Consider the following 27,295-nt stretch of genomic DNA (forward strand, 5'->3'; position numbering starts at 1 on the left):
GGCTACAGAGATAGGGAGGGGTGAGGCACCATAGGTTTTGTCGACCAGTACGTTGAGGAGCCAACCAGGGAACAGGCTATCCTAGATTGGGTATTATGCAATGAGAAGGGGTTAATTAATAATCTTATTGTGCGGGGTCCTTTAGGGAAGAGTGACCATAACACAATGGAATTCTTCATTAAGATGGAAAGTGAAGCAGTCCAATCCGAAACTAGGGTCCTAAGTTTAAACAAAGGAAACTACGAAGGTATGAGGAATGAGTTGGCTATGATAGATTGGGGAGCTTCATTAAAAGGCATGATGGTGGAAAGGCAACGGCTAACATTTAAGGAACGAATGCATGAATTGCAACAGTTATACATTCCTTTCTGGCGCAAAAACACAAAAGGAAAAGCAGTCTAACCATGGCTAACAAAAGAAATTAAGGATGGTATTAGATCCAAAGAGGAGTCATATAAAGTTGCCAGAAAAAGTAGCAAGCCTGGGGATTGGGAGCAGTTTAGAATTCAGCAAAAAAGGATCAAGAGATTAAGAGGGGAAAATAGAGCATGAGTAAACTTGCAAGGAACATAAAAGTGGACTGTAAAAGCTTATACATGTAAAATGAAAAAGATTAGTGAAGACAAATGTAGGTCCCTTACAGTCAGAAACGGGAGAAGCACATGGGATTTTTTTTTTTTATTCGTTCATGGGATGTGGGCATCGCTGGCGAGGCCGGCATTTATTGCCCATCCCTAATTGCCCTCAAGAAGGTGGTGATGAGCCGCCTTCTTGAACCATTGCAGTCCTTGTGGTAAAGTTTCTCCCACAGTACTGTTAAGTCGGGAGTTCCAGGATCTTGACCCAGCGACGATGAAGAAATGGCGATATATTTCCAAGTTGGGATGGTGTGTGACTTGGAGGGGAACGTGCAGGTGGTGTTGTTCCCATGTGCCTGCAGCTCTTGTCCTTCTAGGTGATAGAGGTCACAGGTTTGGGAGGTGCTGTCGAAGCCTTGGCGTGTTGCTGCAGTGCATCCTGTGGATGGTACACACTGCAGCCACAGTGCGCCGGTGTGAAGGGAGTGAATGCTTAGGGTGGTGGATGGGGTGCCAATCAAGTGGGCTGCTTTGTCCTGGATGGTGTCGAGCTTCTTGAGTGTTGTTGGAGCTGCACTCATCCAAGCAAGTGGAGAGTATTCCATCACACTCCTGACTTGTGCCTTGTAGATGGTGGAAAGGCTTTGGGGAGTCAGGAGGTGAGTCACTCGCCGCAGAATACCCAGCCTCTGACCTGCTCTTGTAGCCACAGTATTTATATGGCTGGTCCAGTTAAGTTTCTGGTCAATGGTGATCCCCAGGATGGTAATGCTGTTGAATGTCAAGGGGAGGTGGTTAAACTCTCTCTTGTTGGAGATGGTCATTGCCTGGCACGAATATTACTTGCCACTTATGAGCCTAAGCCTGGATGTTGTCCAGGTCTTGCTGCATGCGGGCTCGGACTGCTTCGTTATCGGAGGGGTTGCGAATGGAACTGAACATTGTGCAATCATCAGCGAACATCCCCATTTCTGACCTTATGATGGAGGGAAGGTCATTGATGAAGCAGCTGAAGATGGTTGGGCCTAACTCTGCCCTGAGGAACTCCTGCAGCAATGTCCTGGGGCTGAGATGATTGGCCTCCAACAACCACTACCATCGTCCTTTGTGCTAGGTATGACTCCAGCCACTGGAGAGTATTCCCCCTGATTCCCATTGACTTCAATTTTACTAGGGCTCCTTGGTGCCACACTTGGTCAAATGCTGCCTTGATGTCAGGGGCAGTCACTCTCACCTCACCTCTGGAATTCAGCTCTTTTGTCCATGCTTGGATCAAGGCTGTAATGAGGTCTGGAGCCGAGTGGTCCTGGCGGAACCCAAACCGAGCATCGGTGAGCAGATTATTGGTGAGTAAGTGCCGCTTGATAGCACTGTCGACGACACCTTCCATCACTTTGCTGATGATTGAGAGTAGACTGATGGGGCGATAATTGGCCGGATTGGATTTGTCCTGCTTTTTGTGGACAGGACATACCTGAGCAATTTTCCACATTGTCGGGTAGATGCCAGTGTTGTAGCTGTACTGGAACAGCTTGGCTAGAGGCGCAGCTAGTTCTGGAGCACAAGTCTTCAGCACTACAGCTGGGATGTTGTCGGAGCCCATAGCCTTTGCTGTATCCAGTGCACTCAGCCATTTCTTGATATCACGTGGAGTGAATCGAATTGACTGAAGACTGGCTTCTGTGATGGTGGGGATAGCGGGAGGAGGCCGAGATGGATCATCTACTCGGCACTTCTGGCTGAAGATGGTTGCAAACGCTTCAGCCTTGTCTTTTGCACTCACGTGCTGGACTCTGCCATCATTGAGGATGGGGATTTTTGCAGAGCCTCCTCCTCCCGTTAGTTGTTTAATTGTCCACCACCATTCACGAGTGGATGTAGCAGGACTGCAGAGCTTTGATCTGATCCGTTGGTTGTGGAATCGCTTAGATCTGTCGATAGCATGTTGGTTCCGCTGTTTAGCATGCATGTAGTCCTGAGTTGTAGCTTTACCAGGTTGGCACCTCATTTTTAGGTACGCCTGGTGCTGCTCCTGGCATGCTCTTCTACACTCCTCATTGAACCAGGGTTGATCCCCTGGCTTGTTGGTAATGGTAGAGTGAGGAATATGCCGGGCCACGAGGTTACAGATCGTGCTGGAATACAATTCTGCTGCTGCTGATGGCCCACAGCGCTTCATGGATGCCCAGTTTTGAGCTGCTAGATCTGTTCTGAATCTATCCCATTTAGCACGGTGGTAGTACCACACAACACGTTGGATGGTGTCCTCAGTGCGAAGATGGGACTTCGTCTCCACGAGGACTGTGCGGTGGTCACTCCTACTAATACTGCCATGGACAGATGCATTTGCGACAGGTAGGTTGGTGAGGACGAGGTCAAGTAAGTTTTTCCCTCGTGTTGGTTCGCTCACCACCTGCCGCAGGCCCAGTCTGGCAGTTATGTCCTTCAGGACTCGGCCAGCTCGGTCAATAGTGGTGCTACCGAGCCACTCTTGGTGATGGACATTGAAGTCCCCCACCCAGAGTACATTCTGTGCCCTTGGGGATAATATACCGGCATGGATTGAAAATTGGTTAACAGACAGGAAACAGAGTATGAAAAAATGGGTCTTTTTCGGGGTGGCAGGCAGTGACCAGTGGGGTACCGCCGGGATCAGTGCTTGGGGCCCAGCTATTCACAATATATATCAATGATTCGGATGAGGGAACCACATATAATATTTCCAAGTTTGCTGACGACACAAAACTAGGTGGGATTGTGAGGAGGATGCAAAGAGGCTTCATGGCGATTTAGACAAGTTGAGTGAGTGGGCAAATACATGGCAGATGCGGTATAATGTGGATAAATGTGAAGTTATCCACTTCAGAAGGAAAAACAGAAAGGCAGAGTATTATTTAAATGGTGATAGATTAGGGAATGTTGATGTACAAAGGGACCTGGGTGTCCTTGTACGCCAGTCACTGAAAGCAAACATGCAGGTGCAGCAGTTAGGAAGACAAATGCTATGGGGGCCTTCATTGCAAGAAGATTTGAGTAGAAGAGCAAGGATGTCTTACCGCAGTTATACAGGGCCTGGGTGAGACCACACCTGGAGTATTGTGTGCAGTTTTGGTGTCCTTACCTAAGAAAGGACATACTTGCCATAGAGGGAGTACAGCAAAGGTACACCAGACTGATTCCTGGGATGGCAGGACTGTCATATGAGGAGAGATTGGGTGGACTAGGCCTATATTCACCAGAGTTTAGGGGATTTCATTGAAACATATAAAATTCTGACAGGGCTAGACAGACTGGATGCAGGGAGGATGTTTTCCCTGGCTGGGGGTCCAGAACGAGGGGTCACAGTCTCAGGATACAGAGTAGGACATTGAGGACGGAGATTAGGAGAAATTTCTTCAGTCAGAGGATGGTGAACGTATGGAATTCTGTACCACTGAAGGCTACGTCACGGAATATATTTTAGAGAGATAGAGAGAGATAGATACAGAAGGCATCAAGGGGTATGGGAAGAGAGTGGGAATATGGGATTGAGATAGAGGATCAGCCATAATCATATTGAATGGGGGAGCCAGCTCAAAGAGCCAAATGGCCTACTCCTGCTCTTATTTTCTATATAAATGCAAGTTGTTGTTGTTGGGCTGGTGTGTGATAACTCTGCATTCAAATTAATGGGACATCGGAGAAATCCTACATAAAATCAAATATACATTACTCCAGCATAGGGCAATGGTTCACCCTGGGGCATACAAAATAAAGCATTCATTACGAGCTTATGAGGGGCATATCTATCCCATGGGCTGTCTGGTACAAATGCAATGGGAAAGGATGCTTAAAAGTCCAAACTGTAATCAGCATTATCTTCAAGATTTGGGTGCCTCTGCTAGATATGTGCATGAACACTAAGTCAGAAAACAAAAGAAAAACAACCATGAGTGGGAGTCTTACCATCAACATAGAGGAGCACATAAGAATGTTTTCTAATACTGTGTTCTCTTTCCCCCACAATTGCTTCTTGATTCTCTTTATTTGAATAGTAAGAGCTGATGACATAATCTGGGATTTGGCTAGGAGCAGTTATTGATGATAATAATAGTGACAAAGCAGAATAGAAGAGGCCACTGTGGTTGCATAAAAATATTCAGAAACCTTATTTGATGTTTACAAATATATGATGCAATGGCTTAAATCACATCAAGCATGTCCCTCATGCATAATGTCTTTGGGGCAAACATCATCTATGGGTTATTCTTTTTACATAAGAAAAAAAAATGCCAAACACCTTTTCCAGGAAGACAGGATCCCTTAATCATCATCGTTTAAACACGTAGTTACTGAGATCAACAGTGTGAGGGAGCTGAACTAAGATCAGTAAAGCTATTAATTGAACTCGGAAAATGTTTCAGTAATCTTGTGAAATATTCGTGGCAATGAATTAGAAGACAATAATTCCAGGGGCTTTTGATGATGTCACAGTCAAAACAGCAAACCTCAAACAGTTTCTCCTCAGAGAATGAGCCAATTGGATTACTACTTGAATTCACCACCGAACATTTGTGCGGTGAAGTTAATAGTGGTAGAATTGGCATGAGAATAAAAGAATTAGTGACGAGGGAGTATATGGCTATCACAATATCAGTTCCTGTACATTACAGTATTGCTAGTTTCTTTGGACAAGAAATGCCTGTACAAAATGTTCCAGAATCCTACGTTGATTCAGCTTGTTCTTGCTGTCCTTTACAATAATGCCTCCAGTTCAGCTCCCTCCAATGAAGGTAGTACTGATTGCTCCCAAACCAGAAATGCTCAAAACACAAAGAATAAAGTATTCAGGTTTTGTTGTTCCCACCGAGTTAGGGGCAGGGTTTTGTACTGTGGATATGTGCCCATCAGGATAAAATTGGGCTGAGACTGCCTCAAACTCAATCTATTATGGATGCTTACAGCCAGAGTGCTAACCTGTATTCCATCAGCCAGACTTCAATTCAAACCCAGATCATGGAGGGCATTGTGTGCTAATTCACTGGGTGGCAGAGGCCTACAAGTAAATTAATTGTGATTTCTTCCAACTGGTTTTAAAATCATGGTCTCTGTAATGTAAACTAGTACCTATAGAAACCTGGAATGGTACCTGAATTTGTCAAATACAGATGACAGTGGAGTCGTGCTAGTAACACCTGATGTTATCTCTTCAGTGACCATGATATTAGAAAGCTGAAGGGCATTTCCAAACTGTTAGAGGACAGTAATGTAAAGGCTCTACAATATGTGCCAGGCTGTGAAGCAAGTGCCAGCAGTCCCTCAGTGGCTTAATGTAAATGGAGCTTTACAATGTCTTATCTAGATTTCTAGTCTTCCCTGCTGGATGCTTTAAGTGTACTTTTCCTCGTCCATCTGACCCATCTTCCAGTGTCCCTCACACTCCCTTTGGACAAGTTTTCCAGTGAAGCTACTCCAATCACTTTACTTCAGTCCTCCAAATTCAAGGTCAGTCCTGCCTTCCAACAGAAGAGAGATACATAAAAACAAACACTCATAAATGGTGATATTACTAGTCTTCAAAATTTCTGTTTCAACTGGAGTGTTGGTGAAATAATTGGAGGCAACTATCTTAATGAGCCAGGATGTATGAGCCTAATTAACACAAACACTGAAAACAGAACCACAAGGGGTTCAATGACTGCATCTCTGATGATACTACACCTCTCTTACACAAATCTCCATCAGTGTGGCTAATAAGTAATGGTGTGCTATCCTTTCCATAATGCGTCAATAAATATTCATCAAATTATTTCACTCAGACACGACTGCAAAATTCCAGTCAATACTTTATTTAACAGTGACCAGTCTGATAAGCAATTCATGGCAAGTTATATGTAATTCTGTGTTATGGACTCATGCCTACTAGAAGTTAGGCCAAGACCGCCATAAACTCATTCAACTTAGGACCGATATAGGCAGAGTGGGGAGACATTCATCCAGTCAGGGCTGATTTCAAACACAGATCATTGAGTTGAAAGGTCAGTGTTGTAACTCATTAGGTCGTGCAATGTGATATTGAAGTTAACTGGGATTATTTTTAATTATTTCAAGTTTTTTTTAAATATAAAAGGTGTGTAAACTAGAACCTAAGCAAACCCTAGCATGGTATCTGAGCCTACTTAAACAAAGCTACAGTGGATGTTAGCTCTTCAGTGGCCAAGACATTTAAAACCTGAAAGGACATCCAACCTACTAATGCGATGTAAAGAGCAAGCCCCTCAAGGCTACTTCTAATCATAACATCTTTGAAAATCATATCACAGTCCTAGCACTTTCATAATGATTGGATTTTGGAGTTGTCCAGGCTGGAATTATCCAACACAAAAATCAGCCAACAACTTCGGAGAGTGAAACAAACAAGACAAATGAGCTACAGATTGAGCCAAAACTAGCCCAAAAACAAGTGCGCAACAAGAACAAAATTATTTTTGCCTTTATGGGCTCTCAATAACTTAATGCTTCAAAAAGATGCATTTTTTTTCCTTTCACAAAGTTTGCAAAAATATAATCTATAATATCAGTCATTTAAAATTAAATAAACGAGAAAATCTGAAGAACCACAGAACAAATAACTAGCAAATGAGGAAAAAGTAAGCAATAGACACCATTGGGAGCTGAGAGTGTTTTAAGTAAAGGTTACTTCAAACCAAAAATAAATGGTACTGTGTGTGAGAGCTCCACTTTATTAGGCCCTCAGAGCAGCGTAAAGCTTCAGCTGGGAAAAGGTACCTGAAGAAGGGGCATAAAATGAAAAGGGGATCGACAGGCTGAGGAAATTTGCTGGGTATAAGTAGATGGAAAGCACCTAAGGTGAAGTAATCGTCAAAGGAAAGCAGGTGTGAGTAGTCAAAAGGATAGCAACAGAGGATAGCAAATTTCCAAGAGAAGGAAAATCAAAAATGGAGCTGTGGATGTATATTCAAGGCTGAGATCAATGGATATTTGGACACTAAGGGAATCAAGGGATATGGGGATAGGATGGGAAATTAAGTTGAGGTAGATCAGCCATGATCTTATTGAATGGCGGAGGAGGCTCGAGGGGCCGTATGGACCCTTGAGTCTCCTACTTCCTGCTCCTATTTCTCATGTGACCAAAAGCTTGGTCAAAGAAGTAGGTTTTAAGGAGCAACTTAAAGGAAGTGAGAGAGGTGGTGAGGTATGTTTAGGTAGGGAATTCCAGAGCTTAGGGGATAGGCAGCTGAAGGCATGGCTGTGGTGGAATGATGAAAATTGGGGATGCGCAAAAGACCAGGATTAGAGGAGCGCACAGATCTGAGGGTTATAGGGCTGGGGGAGGTTGCATAGATAAGTGGTGGTGGAGGGGGGCGGTGGGGGTGAGGCCATGGAGGGAGTTGAACGGATGAGAATTTTAAAATCGAGCAGTTGCCAGACTGGGAGCCAATGTAGGTCAGCGAGTGCAAGGGTGATGGGTGAATGGGATTTGGTGCAAATTGGGCTCAGGAAGAGCTTAAGTTTATGGAAGGAGGAAGGTGGGAGGCTGGCCAGGAGAGCAATGGAATTGTCGATTCTGGACATTATAAAAAGGTATGGTTGAGGGTTTCAGCAGATGAGCAGTGGCAGGGGTGGAGACAGTCGATATTACGGAGGTAATATAAAAGGAAAGTAGCTAAGAGAAGTGTAATTAGGATGCAGACTATGAGGTGTGCTTGCTGTTTATGAATGAGAAAGCCAGTTAAAATAAGGTTGAAGGCATGCAAAAGTTGTTTTATCAAAAAGATGAAGAAAAGGGTTATGGCTTTAAAAAGAGGAAGGTATGGAACTTAGAGGCAGGTAATAGGAAGGGGACTATCCAGGACAAGTGGATAGTACTAAACTTGGTAAGCAAGTCATCATGAGTCAGTGAACTGGCTGGGCTAGCAGTATAATGAATCATCAGGGATCAGAGCTGGAAACTGGTACAGCCACATCAGAGCTGTCATGAAATGGAGACAAGTGTTGATGGAAATGAAGAAAATGGGGATAATGGATGGATTAAGGTTGGTAAAAGCAGCAAAAAAAAAGGAAGCCTGTAAAGCTACCTAAGAGACGGCATTGGGGTAGAAATTGCTCGGAACAGCGAACCATCACTGCACGCCACTCCAGATTTACACTAACCCACTAACTTACCAGAGTCTTTTCTTCAGGCACTTCCTCTAATAGGAAGCGGAGAAGAGCCCAACATCAATTCAGGCGAAGGTAGGACCCTGGGAGAAGCGAGAGGATTGATCGATCTCTCACCTTCACCAATCAGATCATAGCATTTTTGACAAGCTGCGTTCACTGTCTCTGCAGGCTTGGAACGTTAAACCAGGAAGTGAAAGGTACAACATTAAAATCAACATAAAAACAGTTACAGACAGTGGAAAAAAATTAATTGAATTAAGTAAAACAAAGTAAATAAAATGACCAAAACTATTAAAATGAGTAATGAGATGCCACATTTTTTTTTTAAAAAGTTAATTTTTAGCTGTTTGTCAGTCAATAAGACTTACCCCGCTGTTAAAACTTAGTTTAGACCTGGTATTTTTAAGCGTACCTGTTTTGTGACGTAATTAGTTACTTTCCAGCTGGGCAGATAAGCAAGTTTGCACTTTTGCAATGATTTCTCTGATTCCAGTGTCCCTTCAATTCGAACCAGCAGGAGAAAGTTCCAGATTTCAGTGTTTCAATGCGCATGTGTGAACACCGGAACTTGCTCCTCCATTTCACCACTAACAATGGTGAACTACCGTTATTTCGCGAGCGATTTCTTCCCCAATAACAGATACGGGCACTGTCCAACGATGCAGAAGGAAACAAGGACATAGGTAGCAGCAAGAAAACCAAAGGTATTCTAAACAAAGATGCAACCTGCAAGTCACAGAGTGATTATAGTTATAGGAAACTTTTTGCAAAGAAAGTGGACAGTGATGTGTGTCATAAAGACAATACCTACAGGATCCTTAGCTATCCTCCAGGAGCTAGAGTAGTGCATATTGAGGGAAGGTGAGAAGAGATAATGAAGGGGACAGATAGGGAGCGGGACCCACTGGCGATAATTCACAGAGGTAAACGACTTTCGGAGCAATATAGGGGCTTCAAAAGTCAGTACACAAGTATCATCTGCAACTTCCAAAATAAGGAATGCAATGTAACACCTTTAGAGGCATGAAGGATCAATGCATACCTACAACCAGCAGACTCAGACAAGAGTGAAATTAAATAAAAGTGTGAAATGAAGAGATAAAATAACCTCTATACATCGTGCAGGGACAAAGGGAATGGAGTTCACTGTGATTACTATAGAAATATATTAAAATGTGATCAGAGAGGCAGAGAGACCTGGAAAATAGCACAGCTCTTGACAAAAATGTTTCAGTACTTCAACAGTGAGGGCAATTAGAGAAAAGGTGAGAACTGTGAAAGATGTAAACAGACTCACAACAGAGGACGAGCACCAGATAATCATTCAAAATGATTACTTCCAAGTATTCACAAGAGAAGACATGAACAGCATTCCCAAGAACAGATAACCTAGGCAAGGTTAATGACCAATATAAATGAGATTGATGTCCTAGGCAGGATAAAAGGGATGAAATAAATCCACAAGGAAAAATACTGCTTATTTCAGAGTGCCAAGAGTCGAGGGAGGATATTGGTGAGGCTTTGTCAATCAGGAGGGAGTTACTGGACACTCGGAAAGTACCAGAAGATTGGAAACACAGTAACCTGGTGCCAATATTCAAAAGGGAGGACAAATCAGACAGTCAACTATAGCTCCCTTAATCTTGCTCTAATCTTATGTAAAACAATGGAATCGGTTATCAGGAGTAAATCTAAGTATTATCTACACACAAATAACCCCAATAATCAGTCAACATGAATTCAGAGGGGAAGACACTGTTGATTAGCCTGCTTGACTTCTTTAAAGAAGTCACATCCCAAGTGAAGTGTGGTAAGCCCTATGATGTGCTGTACCTAAACTTCCAAAAGACATTTGATAAAGTTCCATATGAAAGGCTATCAGACAAGCTTAAAAGTGGTGCAAAGTGCCAAATTCCAGTGTTACTAGGATATAAAAATAAAATGTAATATCTATATCTGAAATAAATACAGAAAATGCTGGAAGTACATAGGTCAGCCAGCAACTGAAAGATAGATTGATAATTCAGGTGTGGCCCTCATTTAGAACTCTGCTTCATGTGTCGACCACACACACAAGCAGTCAGTCAGCACTGGCAACCCAGTGGGACACTATGCCTTTAAAGGATCTGACACCACACTGCAGCCAGGCTGTTCAAATGGGACTTTTCCATCCCTGTTATAGATCAGTGCTGCAATATCCTGATCACACTTTTCCTGTACATCACACTTGTCCCCAATATTTCCGTTGAATTCTTCCTGTCGACACCCAAATGTGCTTCCACTGCATAAAGAATGCACAGAAACAAATAAGTTGTTGGCATAATTTTAGTTATGTTCTCAGCCCTGTGCATCGGGTTTTTTTTAAACTCAGAGTTGCTTCTCTTAGCTGCTTTTTTGTCAACTGTTAGTATGCTTTTCTTACTTTTCTGCTGTAGATTCTTCCATCCAGACCCAGCACTGTGCTCCAACCTCAAAGGAGCTATGCTTACTGGACTGTTACTTACTTGACTGGCACCTCTCCCAATCAAATTGACAGTTCAGGAGCAGTTTTATGCCCACTAGAAACTGGAAGCTGTCCGTTCTCATTTGACATAGGACCCATCAAATACAAGAGGCTTAATCCCATTGGTCTAGACTAGATTTGAGCCCAGGAGTGAAAGCACATGGTGTTAACCCACTACACCACCAGTTCCATCAGTACCAAAGGTTCAATGCAGCTGGAGTAAATGACCAGTCTCTCAACTCCGTTTGGTGCCATTGCTCCTCCTGGAAAGCATTTTGGCATTTTTTGTTAGGTGAATTGGAACAACATAAACGCAGCTGTTGTAGCGCAAACTTCTCCAATTTGGCTTAACTTCAGCATCTGGATGTTCACAATATGCTTCTCCATTGTGGTAACTTTCCTTCTACCATGAGACAGTCATACTTATCTGTACATAAAAGACTGCTCGCCAGGGCGCGCTCTCAACATTGCACAGATTGCAATCCAGCAAAGTGTACTAGGAAGGCTTGAAAGAAAACTCAACTGGGACTAGCACAAGATTTATAGATTCCCAGTTCCATGCAACTCTGGGTACAGTTTTACAACAACTGGATCACACAGCTCAAACACCTCACCTTGCCTCAGGATACAGGCTACACAATACTTGCAGATCATGAGGCTAATACAACAGCCATCTTTGTTATCTGAAAGAAAATAGGAAAATGAGAGAATTTGAGATTACAGCAACCAAACCCATCTCAAATCAATAGTCATTGAGGTATCAAGGTCAAGCAGGAGACAGTCAGTGCCTTGAAACAGTAGTCGAGCCTCACCTTCTGAGGACTTCAGCTGCCTCTGGCCTGGTGAACAAAACTTTAATATGAAAGGTTGCCCATCTCCTGGTAGGATAGAACTGAAGTGTGTGCATAAGCAACTCACTGCAATATACAAACAGACTACCGCTTTAAGCAGAGTGGCTAGCTTGGATACTTAAAACGACTGAGCCTACAGGAAACTGGCGAGTCCGGATACAGTTCACTGCTGAATGGAGGTGCATACACTCATTCCCACCCCACGTCTGATTGCCATACCATGGCACTGAACCTTATAAGTCATTGCACTCAACACCTCACATTGGTGCAGAATGTTCTAATTCATCCTTAACATGTGCAAAGTTAATCAAACAAGTGGGCTTTTCACCTTGAAAGAAGCAGACTGATGTCTGACATGTTTCCAGATAACCCAACCTATCATTAATGTTCCAGAACAAAAAATGTGCCTAAGTTTATTAAAGAGTTTAAACAGTCAGCCTGTTGGATGACAGTCTCTTAATTTTGTGGGTGGGCAGGAAATTGGGTTTGAAAACAAAACCAGTTTCACAAGACTCAGAAGACGGTAATCCTGGCAATTCCATAGTCAGGTCCGAGCACTGATCAACCCATACCAAACAGATATAGGACACATTCTCTGAGAAAGGACCAGAAATGGTGCAGTGCTCATTAGAGACTAATGAGGGGACCTACCTAGTTCTAGCTATACATGGTTTTCCACTTTGTGTAGAACACAAAAGTACCACTCAAAGCTAAATGCAACAATCAGAAGCACTCAGTGGTGAGGGCAACTTGGAGAATTTCTTAAATGTGATGTGTTCTGACTTTGCAACCTTTATTTATTAAGGATCTATTATCCAATTCATTGAGGCTTAATGTGGATTCTGTTGCAGTGCTCTGAAAGCATCTGGTAGGAAAATCAGCTGGAAAACATCAGTAGTTTCCAGACTCATGAAGGCACTTGGAAAATTAAGCTGTTAGTACAGCCAGAAACATCTAAATGCACATGGTTCCTAGCAATCTTTAGTTTCATGCTTTTAAAACGTTTATGCTCCTTGCGGGGTTGGTGAGCTGCAGGCTCGAATGATAGCTCTACCTCATTATTTGGCGTGCTGACCAAGCCAACCTAAAACTACATCTGCTTATGCCTAAAATTGTACCTAAGTTTGTCTCCACCAAATTCATAGTGGTGAAATTTTACCCACAATTGTTCTTTTTCTCATTGTAACGGTGTGATCACTTTAGCGATGTTTAGAGCCTGAACTTTCTATTTAGATGAAGCTAAGGACATTTGCCAAGTGAATCAGACATTTCTTTGGTTTGCAAACACCACCTTCTTTCTCTCCCTTTAGGTGGCTTGCTACACCAAGAAAGGTTGAGGCTCATTGTACTCATGCCATGGCCGCACCACGGGGCAACATTCAAAAGGGTTTCCGTTAATGCCACTAACAAGGCGGCTGCATGTAATACGCATACTTGTGCAATGCACTGCCTCAATCTGACAAATAAGCTGATGAACATTTCAGCAACCAAAAGCAAAATACTGCGGATGCTGGAAATCTGAAATTAAAACAGAAAATGCTGGAAAAGCTCAGTAAGTGAGGCAGCATCCATGGAGAAAGAAAAAGAGTCGACGTTTCAGGTCGAAGACCTTTCGTCAGAACTGGAAGAAGTTAAAGAGTTAACGTTTTTAAGCAAGTACAGAGCAAACACGAGAAGGGAAACAGAAAGCAAATGAAGGTTCAGCAACCAAGTTGGCCCAATCATGTCAGAGAACCCCATTTTCAGTTGAGGACAGAATCTAGCTCGGCACTAATATCTCTGTGATTGATTAGCCTGCTTACGCTGATTGTCTAGGATCACACATTAACAATGGCCACTTGGGCAAGGTACTGAAGGGCTGCGCAGTACAGTGGGAATCAGTGTCCTCAGAAAAGAATTGGAAAATGAAAAAATACTTGCACTGCACATCAAAAGGTTAGATCCCACTCATTCCTTGAGCACAGATCAATCATCTTGTCAAATCTCCCTCCCTACCTGCCCCTCAGCTCTCGACCTGACTCAGGTACAGTGATGCACTTGGAGATTCTAACAATATGTAGCCTCAGTTCTCAAAGTTAACTCTGTGATGCTATCTTCTTTTCGAAGGACAAAAGGAATGAGGCACCAAATACAACGGTAGAAAAAACGACTGGATCAAGATTACTTCTGTGTGGAATCAAAATCAAAAAAGGGCAGGAACCCAACTCTTAACTCTCACCCCCTACACCCGGGAATTGGCCTAGCCATTGGTACATGGTGATTTTACTACACAACCAATGCAGATTACCATTCTTACGACACACAATCGAACATTTTCCATCTTAAAACATGAATTGCACTATAGTTGCTGCAAAATTAAATTTAACTAGTGTATAGGGTGAAGGGATAGCCATTTAAAATTAATGTAATTCTTATCTGGTGACAAAATATTGAAGTTTGATGTTGAAGGCTGCTTTTTTCTGAGTATTGATGATGCCACTGATCTTTGTTCTTCGCACAATTCCTGACCATCACAGATATGCTGCAAATGAAAAGAATTTCAAACTGGACAACATTAAGAAATGTTAATTTTTTTTTCCAATAGAAGGGCTTCCAAAAACAAATCTATGCATTACCCATCTCTCAAACTCCAGCTGGATTCACAACTGTTGTCAAAAGGCAGGCTGTTGGGTCCAGGACCTCCGCCACCCATCTTTTGGCACCGGGTGTTAATTCTCCAATGACCTCTGCCAGCAGTAAGGCTTCTCACAGGTTGGGAGGGGAAGATTAATCTTTGGGTGACTAGTTTTAAAACTGTAATTGCTTAAAATGAACTGAAGCTTAGTACTGAGGGGTTTTAAAAATGGTATTGACCACTGCTGTTGTGCATGCATTTTTTTCTAACCTTATACTGTGTCAATCATGTAACAGCATATTCCAAGAATCCAATGACATTAGTGCACTGAAGTGTTCAATTTAATGGAGAATAAAAATATTCAAAATGATTGGGATAAAGGAGGCTCTTTCCAAACTTGTTCCCTCCCCATCCAATATATATTTATTTGGCTGCATCATATTTTGCGCTGATGTACCTTCTTGTCATGATAATGCAATGGGCGGTTATCGGCAAGCTTGTGTTTTTTTTAAAAAAACTAGCAGCGTAAGAAAGGTATGGATCCATTCCTCAGTATAGACTTCCCCCACCTCTACTATTACAAAATTCCCTCTTTTCTTCTTCTGCCCCCCACCACCTCCCCAATAAATGCTAATATTGTACCAAAGGCTCTCCCATTGAGTCAATGAAACCTATTAAAGATCTGTATTATTCTGGAGTCCCAAATCTAATTCCAGCTGAGGTAAAACTTCAGAAAACTAGCAGATCTCCTTGGCATCAATCATCGGTCATCTGGTACATGGTTACGATTTTAAGCTGCAAACGCTGTCTGTCCCTAAAGGCTACTGTTCTAAGTAGGCAGATCCAGGTACGTATAGCTGGTAATGTCACATTCACGGCACAGTTGTAACTGCTTCTAAATTTAAAGTTCCAGTGCAATGACTTTTTAAATTTATAAGATTATTTTGAATCAATAAGCGTGACATGGCAGTGTTACAGACACAAGCTAGACGCAAGACTGTTACATATCTGGATAGATGTGCAGCAATGGAACACAAACACTTAATACCACACAGCAACCTGTCAAACACAACAGCTATCAGCATTATGTAGCAGTGCAGCACATTAGGGATCTGAATTCAAACCTATGTCAGCAGATGTTTGGTAACTGAGTATTCCATTGCTTACTCCAATTCAACCAAGCTACCTCAAAGGTAGCACAACTTCCTGCTTAAATCTATGATTCAGAATTTGAGCTATTTTTGGTGTTATTATTCTGAATGAAACTACATTTAATTCAGTCTACTTTTGCAGCCATCTGTCTGGTCAAAGTTGGACCAAGAATGTATTTCATTGCTATTACTGGAATGTAACATGTCTCGTTTTCGGCTGAGCAATGTGCATTCATCATAAAGCAGTGTTGTAGAAGCTCCTGTTCCTTTAACATGTTTAAATGTGTGCCAATTGTTTCAAGAGATAATATTTTGGAAACGTCATTGTAACATACAAGAGTGCCCCTAAAATCTCCTCCAAGATCTTTTATTCTGCATAAAATGTGGCAATATGTATCTGGAAAATGGTTTGATATATATTTGATGTAATGTCTCAAGACATATTCTGCTGGATATTGCAATATAGCAGACGAGGAGTCCAAATCACGTACCTGGGTGGGACAAATTAGAAATGTTTCACTGTGGGATTCAGCAGTAGCCTTGGTCATGTGATTCTTGTAACCAATTTCATTGGCATTCTTAAACATAGGGTGCAGAAAGATCCTCATCGATGGTATGGTGTCCCAACAGCTTTTACATAATTAGGAGAAATCTTTAATAGCACCAGCACAACTTACATCTTAGAAAAAATCTTTTAAGCATAAAACAGATTAACAAAATATCAATTTAAAATTTCTAATAAGTTTTCTCCAGAAAAAACACATTTCAGGCAGATGCACTTTAGAAATAATCATGTATTACAGTAAAGTGCTTTCACATGTGGGTGGGGGTCTGATCATTGCAGCCATAATGAAAAATAAATTAGTTTCCAGCACCTTGAACTCAGCATAGATTTAAATATTTAACAACTTTTTTTGTGCGTTGCAAAAGCTTACTATCAATGAAAACATGAAGTCCTTCTCCACTGGCTATAAAGCATATCATTGTAAAATATTTTAAATGCTGATAATTTTTGTTTAACTGTGGAATGGAGAATGATGTGTTATTTATGATCCTGACCATGTGGATACATCAAAAGTACTTACAACAAGCCAACACTGCCAAAAACACTCCACTGAACCATAATTCTGTGATAATTTAATTACAAACTCAAACATATTTATAGTACAAAAAGAACAAAATACTGCTCGTGTCATTTAGAGTGTTCATTCTGGTAGTTCTGCCATCCCTCAAACCCCTGTTAATTCACATATTTACACATCTTAGAGTGTTTTAAAGGCTTGGATAAATTCATTTCTGCTTTCTTGCAAAACCTGACATACACCCATGTTTAACAAAACAATCTTTTGCTCCACCCCCACCCCAACCCCAATAAAAAGAGGTATTTTAGTCAATCTGGGACGAACCAGGTTCTAGGGTTCACCTCACAGATCAGTTTGCAGTTCTGAATTGAAGGTTAACCCATTCCTTGAACATTTGGGGATAGATAAGGTTGCATCTGTGTTGGAGTGAATCATTAAACCTTCAGACACATGAAGGTACAGTACTACACAGCTACACTCAGTAAGAAACGCTGCTTAAAAAAAATTAGAACATTTTCAGCAGTAACCCACCAACATTCATGGTCAAACATTTCCTTAATGCTGTTCTTCACTTCAGTAAATCTACAGACATGTCTCCAACAAGTCTGAGTGATGTTCACAAATGCTAAGAGAGGATAAAGGAAGTGTTCTTCAATATGTTTCCAATTCTCAGCATAGCTAGCTGGATAACTTATAAAATGGCAATCAACTTCAGATACTTTTGTTTTGCAGTTAAATCCAAAAAATGAAGTTAAAAGGCCAACAGAACTCTTGTGCCCATGCACTTAAGATTTTTGCTTTTCATTTCTAATGCAAAAGGAAAATAATTTGATCATGGGGAAGATAAATCCAAACCCCACCCATCTTGCGATAGCTTCCCTACACCTCATTGTAAAGGACTTGCATTTATATAGCGACTTTCATGATCTCAGGATGTCCCAAAGCGCTTTACAGCCAATTAAGTACTTTTGAAGTGTAGTCTCTGTTGTAATGTAGGGAAACGCGGTAGCCAGTGTGTGCACAGTGAAGTCCCACATGACCAGATAATCTGTTTTAGCAATGTTGGTTGAAGGATTAACATAGCCCAAGACACCAGGAGAACCCTGCTCTTCGAATAGTGCTATGGGATCTTTCATGTCCACTGATGGAGCGGGCAGGTTCTCGTTTTACCGTCTTATTTGAAAGACGGTACCTCAGAGTGCAGCTCTCCTTCAGTATTGCACTGAAGTGTCAGCCTAGGTTACGAACTCAAATCTCTGGAATGGGGCTTGAACCCACAACCTTCTGATTCAGAGACGAGAGTGCCACAACTGAGCCAAGGCTGACACTGATTGTCGATTACCCATTAAGGATTTCACAGTATGATTTGACTGTACACTAATAGTTTTTAAAATATATGGTCCACTGGTTATATTCATTACAGACTCAGATCGCAAACTTGAAAGATTTTCTGGTAATGTGAATTTGTAGTCCAGATTAAAAAGGACCCCATTCTGCCCTTAACTTACATACATCACACACAGTGCGATTGTGACAGAATATCGAAATGCAATGAAGATAACACAAGGTTTTATCACTGGAGAAGGATAAGATATGGGATTCTAAATTGTGTGATTTATTGCATACAAGATATAAAGCACACAAAATACTTGAGCTCTGAAGAACCACTCAAAATGTTAATGGATCTTTCTCTTTCAAATGGTGATTGACCTAGGAGCCTGCACGATCACACTCAATATCGGTGACTCCATTGAAAACATGAGCCATGACCTGAGACCAACCAGGGAACCGAAGGAATCTGGGTGAAGCAGCATTTAGACTGGTTTGAAATTGTGGCCTTCATAGCTTTAAACAGAGCCACTCTAGAACATGTGGGATACTCCTAGTCAGTGATGCAAAGAGTGACCTCAATTTGCAGCTCAGAATATTGTTGGAAAAAAATTCACCAATTTTGTCCCTCCCCTTCTACAATGAATGCATTGTTTTCATGCTGGGAATAAGTTTCCATGGAATCCAGTCACTCTCCTATACCTCAACTAAAGTCCAGCCTTAACCATGGATGATTACAACCTATTCCATCCTGAGGGAGAAACACAACCAAAACCTAATTGTGTCCTCCTCCAACATTGACATACCAGCATTTCCAGCAATCAGGGCCAAAATCCTTGGCTAATATTCCCATCTCTGCTGCACCAGCACAAAACAAGGATTGCATCTGGGATCTTCCTGGTCTGAATAGTTTGATTGCTCAATGGGTGCAGAAAGCCATATAACTAAATTATTTTTTCTTTTGGAAGCATACCTATTTTCTCTGAGGTTTGGGGGGGGGGGGGGAACGGACGATGGTTCGTGGTATTGCTTAGAACAAATAAGACATTCCTTCTCTTTGAAATATTGCGCAGAATTAATGGATAGACTATAAAACACCCTGAGCTCCAATCGTGACCACTCTCTCCAGAACATATATTATCCCAGTTGCATTAGAAATACGATATTTAAAAAGAACATATTGGGGCAAGCCAAATTGTATTTTGCCTGTGTTAAACCATGAGGTCTTATGGCTTCATCTTTAGTCTCCAAACTGCAGTATGCATCACAGTAGCGTTCAATTCTGTGCTAAGCTCAACTTCATATGCATATTTTCCAAGAAGGAGCAGCAATCAGGATCTGAACCCTGGCTGAGGCCAAATGCAGCACTTCTACCATTATCTAGCTGAGGTCAGCCAAAAGCACAAACCATGGGGGTTCCAGTCCTTGTGTACCACAAACCTAACGGATCCCTGATACAGCTGAAAAGCTGAATCAGTGGTTTCCAAAACCATACCCACTTTGGACTGAGCAACACTGAGAAATGCTTTGATGTTCTTCTCCCAAGCAATTTAACATGATGAGGAGGACTGTGCCAGCAAAGTTATGGCGAGGGAGTCAAATGAGAAGTCACAGACAGTATCTGAAGAGTAAGTGAGGGACTAACTAAAAAGTCATGGTATGAGACAATGTGACTTCACGGTATGTTTCAAAATCAGCAAGACTGGATTTTGTCTCACATGCTGTTGGGTCATTTATTAGAGTAGACCAAACAATCTTTGCTATAAATATAAATCTTAATTGCAGATCTGCCCATGAAACCAGAAATGAGTTTGACCCAGCCTAAATTGCACTAAAAAATGATTGAACCAAGTGGCCTTTGGTATAAATGCACACAGAGTATTTCTGCAAATAATCAGCAGCAAACAGTCTGAAATGACAGTCCACAGGTAATAATGCAAACACGATCGGACGGTCACAGCACTCAAAAATAAAAAATAATAAAAATCTGCATTTCACTGGACACAGCAAGGTTACTTTAGTGTTGTCAGAAAAACAGTATCTTCCCTCATCCTACCAGAAACAATGGTGTGGCGTGAGGGGTTGTTGTCACGCTCCTTATGATCTGTCTCTATGGTGCAAAGAGATGCACCTTTCTTTAAAACTCCGACACCATGTATTACATAGTGTTGCCTTGGTATTAACTAGTGCACATACAATCATGACTCCAGATCCCAACATTGATAAAATGCGCCCTTGGCAGCAATATTAATGATTAGACGAAGGGACCGAGTGTAACGTATTCAAGTTTGCTGATGACACAAAGCTAGGTGAAAAAGTAAGCTGTTAAGAGGACACAAGTAGTCTGCAAAGGGATATCAACAGGTTAAGTGAATGGGCAAGAAGGTGGCAGATGGAGTATAAAGTGGGGAAATGTGAGGTTATTCACTTTGGTAGGAAGAACAGAAAAGCAGAATTTTTTTAAATGGTGAGAAACTATTAAATGTTGATGTTTAGAGAGATTTAGGTGTCCTTGTACACGAAACACAAAGTTAACATGCAGGTACAGCAAGCAATTAGGAAGGCAAATGGTATGTTGGCCTTTACTGCAAGGGGGTTGGAGTACAAGAGTAAGGAAGTCTTGCAGCAATTGTATAGGGTTTTGGTGAGACCACACCTGGTGTACTGTGTAGAGTTTTGGTCTCCTTACCTAAGGAAGGATATACTTGTCGAGAGGTGGTGCAATGAAGGTTCACTAGATTGATGCTTGGGATGAGAGGGTTGTCCTATGAGGAAAGATTGAGTAGAATGGGCCTATGTTCTCTAATTTAGATGAATGAGAGGTGATCTCATTGAGACAGATAAGATTCTAAGAGGGCTTGACAGAGTAGACGCTGAAAGGATGTTTCCTTGGCTGGAGAGTCTAGAACTAGGAGGCATAATCTCAGGATAAGGGGTCAGACATTTAGGACTGAGATGAGGAAGAATTTCTTTACTCAGAGGGTCGTGAATATTTGGAACTCTCCACCCCAGAGGGCTGTGGATGCTCAGTCGTTGAGTATATTCAAAGACTGAGATCGATAGATTTTTGGACTCTAGGGGAATCAAGGGATATGGGGATAGGGCGGAAGTGGAGTTGAGGTCGAAGATCAGCCATGGTCTTATTGAATGGCGAAGCAGGCTCGAGGGGTTGTATGGCCTATCCCTGCTCCTATTTCTTATGTTCTTATGTTCTAATTCATACCGTTACCTCCTTGGGCTGGGCACAGCTTAAGCTTCACTATTTTTTCTTCATAGGAAATAAAAGTTGCTCTCATTAAATATATGGCCTTACCAGAAATTATTTTGTGCAGCACCAGTGCACATGCTATATGGCTATTGTTGGAGGCAGCAATGTGTATGGGGGAGGACAACAGTAAAGATGGAAAAATTAATTCTGTGGTGGCATGAGAATAATTGGAATGCTTCATAGGAACCGAGCACGCATTCAGGAACAGTAATATGAGGGGGGAAACACGTGGTCATAAGAACAGGGTTACTGGCCACTCATTGGTCTTGTATTTAAAGACATTTTAAAAACTAATTAAATTCATGGTAAAGTTTCCACGTGCTGGAAGGTTAAGGTGTAAACACAACGGGAAGGTTTTTCAGGGAGAGTGTAAAAATTATCCTCCTGACCACTGATTAGACAAGCAACTGTTTCTCAGAACTAACTGTTTCTAATTTATAGTCAGGAACTTGGATTAAGAGCTTTTCTTTAACAGTCACAATCACAATGGAAAAATGGCTGAAGTACATGGTGTGAAACACCAGTATTTGTCACTGACTAAATTTCTTTTACCACAGAAATTACAGTATCTATACAGGACAAATGGCTTTAGAAGTGATTCCAAAATGTGTGCATTTTTCTTTTTATAATCTTTTGCTGTGAACAGAGAAAAAACAGATGCAATATTCCTGTGGGACTTTCAAGATGCTCCAGCACCACAGGGTGAGTACATGGGCGGAGAGAGAGGGGGTTCCCTGTCATAAATATTGACTGCGGTAAAGCTGTGACTTGACTGTGTGCATGATTCAGGGATGTCATTTTCTACACTCACAGCAAACACAGTAGATTCACTTAGCAATCCCAAGGTAATACAATTCACATTGTCATTCTGAAGTCATGGCAGACCCTGCCACATAACGTTTTTTTTTCCATTCACCAAAAATATAAACATGAGGTCCATTCTGAGAAGCAACATTACAGAGGTGTGTCTTTAACCCCATGACAGTTCTGAGGGACTTTCTGAAGTAGTGTGCCTATGGAATTCCAATACTTGCTGCCAAAAACACAGGACGTTGCAAAGGGGACAATACTGCTTCATTGGAGATTATAGAAAAAATTATCAATCTGAATTAAATTTACGGGTCAGCTGAGATTAGAGTTTTGTTTGGCTGCTGCCCCTGAACAGTGTTTCCCAAGAGGAAACTGCTATCAGCAATATCACCAAACGTGAAGAGGAAGCCAACATGCCCATGCTTTATTTTGCAGTCTTGTCACTAGCATTTCAGTAAAGATTAACAGTAGGTGCATGATTTTTCATACTATGTCCACTTGAACTATGAAAAACACCTGGCACAACAGATTGTATATTTGTCCTTCCACATTTGGGTGTGTCTGGACAGAGTTTTGCACAATGCTCCAATAGGATGAAGTGTTGGTGGCTGCAGGTTTATCACCACTGGTGATTGTGATGGGAATAATTGGTGATGAGTTAACAGTACCTCACAAGCAGCACATTGACAACATTAAAGCAAACTGGCTTAAGTGTAATTTTTTGATAGTGTATTGATACAAGTACTCGAAATAAACCTAGTAACAAGACTGTTGTGTTTTGCACTTAAATAATTGATCATAACTACTGTGATTGGAGCTCAATGCTATTGGGTATACTGAAACGGTTAGGCTTGATTTCCTCTTCAAAAGGGAAGTGTCCCTTAGGACTGTCCAGTAGGGGGGATAAAAAAACTTACCTGGGTCATGACCCAAAATAGTTGGTTTTGGACCTTTTCCATAAAATGTATCTAATATCAGGAGTAGCACTCCACCCAGTAAATGGTAGAGATAGTGTTTCCCCCCCTCCCGCAATCTCACTATGCACAGACAGCTCTAACCAGGACTCAATTGACTGAAAGAGATGAATCTGTAAACATTGAAGAGCTGAACATTTGCTGAGGTACTTCAGATAATAAACTCGAGTCACTAATCCTCGCACAAACAGTAAGGCCTTCTCAGCTACCTCTGCACAATATCACTTAGCTCTTTAACACACGTCAGTAAGTTACTGAGCACAGGGTTTGTAGGAAGTCCAGTCGAAGCTGTGGAGGATACCTGGAGCTCATGCAGGCTCTGTTCTAATTTGCTTACAGCTTCACGGAAAGCAAACTTGTTCCTCATCTGCGTAATGCAGTCCACGTAACCAGAGCAATGATCTAGCAATTGATGTCCTGCTTCAACTAATTGGCTGTTGGAGGTGGACTCTGAGCCACTGTCAATGACACTGGAGAGAAGCTCGGCACACTCTAACAGTGCTTCTTTGCTGATTTTTTCTGATGGCACCTTCTCTGGTGGCAGCTTGGTTTTGCGCAAGGAAATTCTAGCGCCTGTAGTTACAGAGGCACCATTTGCAAGTTTGGAAGAAGCTGCCATGGGAATGGATAAAGCTGGAGGCACTTGGGGGGGTGGCATGGATGGTCTGGAGATCTTTCCAAACACTGCCATCGTTGGCCTTTTGCCACTTTCACCGTTAATCTCAAACTCCTGCTGTGCCGCTGATGTGCTCTCACAGTCCTCTGCTGTTTCTGTGCTGTTGAGACTGGTGCTAGGAGGAGGCTGCAATAGTTTTAGAGACGGTGGAGGTGGAGGGGGTGGGGGTGGTGCACATTTCGGTTTCACAAGCCTTGGCCTCTCCCTTTCAGATGCAACCTGGTGCTCTGACAGGAGTTTGAATTTGTTTCCCAGAGAATCTGTTCCAATCAACTGAACTTCTGCAGGAGCATGCTTCAAAGTTGGAGATATCAGAACAGGTACTTTGTGATTATGAGTTGCTGGGAGTGTGGCAGAAATCTTCACTGGAGAGGACCAACCCATCTTTTCCACATCCTCTTTCAAGCCCATAGGTCCGGAATGGCTACTATTGGTTTCTCCACGCCCAACTGGTACTGAGTTCAGGCTCTGTGGAAGATCACTGTCTCCATTGCCTGCATGGGCCCTGAGAGGTGGTGATGCAGCACCCCTTGCCAAGAGCTTTGCTTTTGATTTGTCTCTCAATGAAGAAACTCCATCTTCTGCTTTTCTATGTAGTGGATCTGTTAACCTCCCTGCTCCCTCCTCTTTAGAGTTGATGGGCACGGGATGATCTAGTTGAATTCTGTTGCGGTGACAATTTCTGGGAAGAGTCAAGGCTAGTCGATCCAGCTCCTGCAGCCCTGAAGACATGGAAGAAGTAGAATTTGACCTAGGGAAAGGTTTGGTGGCTTCCAAGCTTGAATCATCATTACTCGAAGGCTTCCCAGCTTTTAAGCCAAGTGTCTTTTTTATTAAGCGTGGAGTGAAAAACCCAGCAAATCCTGCCCACCCTCCAGTAGTTACACCACCATTAGAGTTTCTTTGCACAGAACCCCTGCCACAGCATCGAGCCTGTGCGTGATTCCCATCAGCGTGTGATTGGACAAATGTAAGACCATCTGAGTGCTGAAAAGACGAGAAAGAAGAAAAGTTACCCGTTATCTCGTATTTTTTGTGTGGGTGGTTCTCCATCTCTCGGAAGGAGCTGCTGCGCTTAGGAGGCATAGGGACAGTCTTCTTCTTCATAAAGGAACTGAAGAAGCCAGCTTTTCTATCTCTAGTGAACAGGGTCTCTTTGCTATCGTCCAGGAGTCCACTGGGTGATTTATCTCTCTGCTTACGAGGCAATGCTGGGGAGATGCTACATGGGACTGTGCTTGTTCCCATTCCTATTGGGAAAAGAAAAACAAAATTAATGTAACTCCAGATTAAAAGGAAGCATTTAACTGTATGATCAATGCTTGTTCATCTTCTTGTTCTGTCTCCAGCTGCAGTTTACGTTCTCATTTTCCTCCTTTGCAGTTTTTTTTCTTTTCCTGCAATCTTGCAAGCTTGAGTTTATTTTCTAGCTTCTAAATTTTCCTACTTCACAAACACTCACTTCGTAATATTGCCTGCTTTGTTCTTTATAACTGATTATCTTTAAATTAAGTTTCTAATACTACTAACATTGAAGCTGAAAGGGGAAAAACGACTCTGCATGGAAGTCTCTCTGTACATATGGTCTAGTGAATGCACTATTTATTGGTTCAGTTATTTTTTACAGTCTGCAATTATATCATATTTGACTGGCAATTTCTCCAGAAAAGTGTGGCTTTTGAAAGTCCATCTTACAGATTTGTTGCAGTACCTCAGAGTTAAACATGAAGTAAATGGCCAAGAATTGTGGTTAAGATGCTCACTTCACCAACTGCGTCTCGTGTTTAATTGCACATTAAAAGCTTTGAGAGACTTTAGCCAGGATTTTTTTTAATTATTGGGGGAAATGAGAGGTCTGCCATTTGGACCAATTTGGTCCATTACACAATACAACAATGATGTGTTGGCAATCACTGGGGTGGGGGGGGAGGGGGGGTGGGGAGGGGGCGGTGGCGTGTCTGTGACTTGTTCACCTACCACCCTAGCTAAAGGGAGCTTCAGAGAAGATAGCAACCAAGGGGAGAAGGGCTAACAGAGGGGCAAACTTAAAAGGACAAAATGCAAAAAACAATCAAAAAGTGACACAAGTACCTGGCACCGTGGTTTGAGCTACAGCAGGATGATCCATGTCCATGTTTTCCTTATTTTCTGCATTTTTCTTTAGTGTTCGAGTTTTTGTTGGGAGCAGGGGTAACTGAAGCTGGTGGGTGATCACAGTTGAAGAAGCAGTTTTTCCAAGTTCTTCTGCAACTTCTGCCAGAGGAAAAGGAGCACTGACAAGTTTGAATTTCTGGTTTTAGTCTTCAAAACTTATAAAAATATAAAAATAAATGAGATAGAGGAGAGAGAGAGGCGGAGAACGAGAGCGAGCGCACACGAACAAGCATTGGAGCGGTTGGACGTAGTTTATCTGAAAATGCACCATCTAATGAATAGGGTGAGCGTGGATGGACTTGACTGTCTTTTCACACCCCTTTCTTGTGTATACTTAGCTGTTCTAATTTCACTTCATTCTGTGGTTTAAAAAAAATATTAATTTAGCGCTTTAACTTGGTTCAGCAGCCCTCAAAAGGCTCATGTATATAGCCACTGAGTACAAGGTGACAGCCTGTCAATACGTCACAGCTGCTTCTTTCAAAAAGACCCTTACTGTTCTGCTTGCAAATTGCCAATTCAGGACTTGGAAGCAGTTTGTCTGCCTCACTGTGGCATTAGTGACTTGGTTTTGCTGTTTCCTTTAAGGATCAAAAAGCTTCTAAATTTTGCAGCACAGCAGGAAGAGACAAAGTTCTATCTAAAAGCAAGTTTGATCCACATGTGAATCTCCCATTCATGACACCAGACAGCAAGATTGTTTGTTCTTTCAATAACAAAGAGGAACTGGCTGTCACCATAACTGGAGTAAGGAGTATACTACTGAAAAACATTAAGAACAAAATTCATTGATCTTTTACCTTCTGAAATACTGGAGTCGTGGAACATGGTCTCAAATGCCTGATGGATCTCAGCAAATGATGGACGCTCCATAGGATTCCACTGCCAACCTAAGGGAGGAAAACAGACACGTGAAGCAGCTTTGATCCATGCCATCTCTCCACAAGGAAGTTTTCTCACTTTTGGAGTAGCATTTGAATTTGGTTTTCAAAAGGTACATGTACAATACAATAGTTAGACAAATATAAGATGTTACTGCCGTCCTCAAAGTTAAATTCATGGCAAGCTGCTCCAAACCTTAATGATGAATTTGCCAAGTACAGTCGCAGCACAACACTGTACTCATCCTCTATTTGAAATTG

General features: G+C 42.0%; 1 protein-coding gene across 2 annotated transcripts in view; it reads right to left on the reverse strand.

Annotated features, from left to right (window-relative positions):
- Window positions 1-16,975: 16,975 nt before the first annotated feature.
- The window catches only part of abl2 (c-abl oncogene 2, non-receptor tyrosine kinase), a 112,948-nt gene continuing 102,628 nt past the window's right edge, over window positions 16,976-27,295 (reverse strand). The window contains exons 9-12 of one of the 2 annotated variants that reach the window (XM_067990514.1): window positions 26,954-27,043; window positions 26,091-26,252; window positions 25,016-25,249; window positions 16,976-24,721 (exon numbers count right to left, since the gene is read on the reverse strand). In XM_067990514.1, the coding sequence (XP_067846615.1) occupies window positions 23,529-24,721; window positions 25,016-25,249; window positions 26,091-26,252; window positions 26,954-27,043 (1,679 nt within the window). In that variant the 3' untranslated portion in view covers window positions 16,976-23,528. Of the gene's footprint in view, window positions 25,250-26,090; window positions 26,253-26,953; window positions 27,044-27,295 lie in introns of both variants that reach the window. The other variant, XM_067990513.1, reaches the window with a different exon arrangement.

The sequence above is a fragment of the Heptranchias perlo genome, chromosome 9 (assembly GCF_035084215.1).
Source record: "Heptranchias perlo isolate sHepPer1 chromosome 9, sHepPer1.hap1, whole genome shotgun sequence".
NCBI lineage: Eukaryota > Metazoa > Chordata > Chondrichthyes > Hexanchiformes > Hexanchidae > Heptranchias > Heptranchias perlo.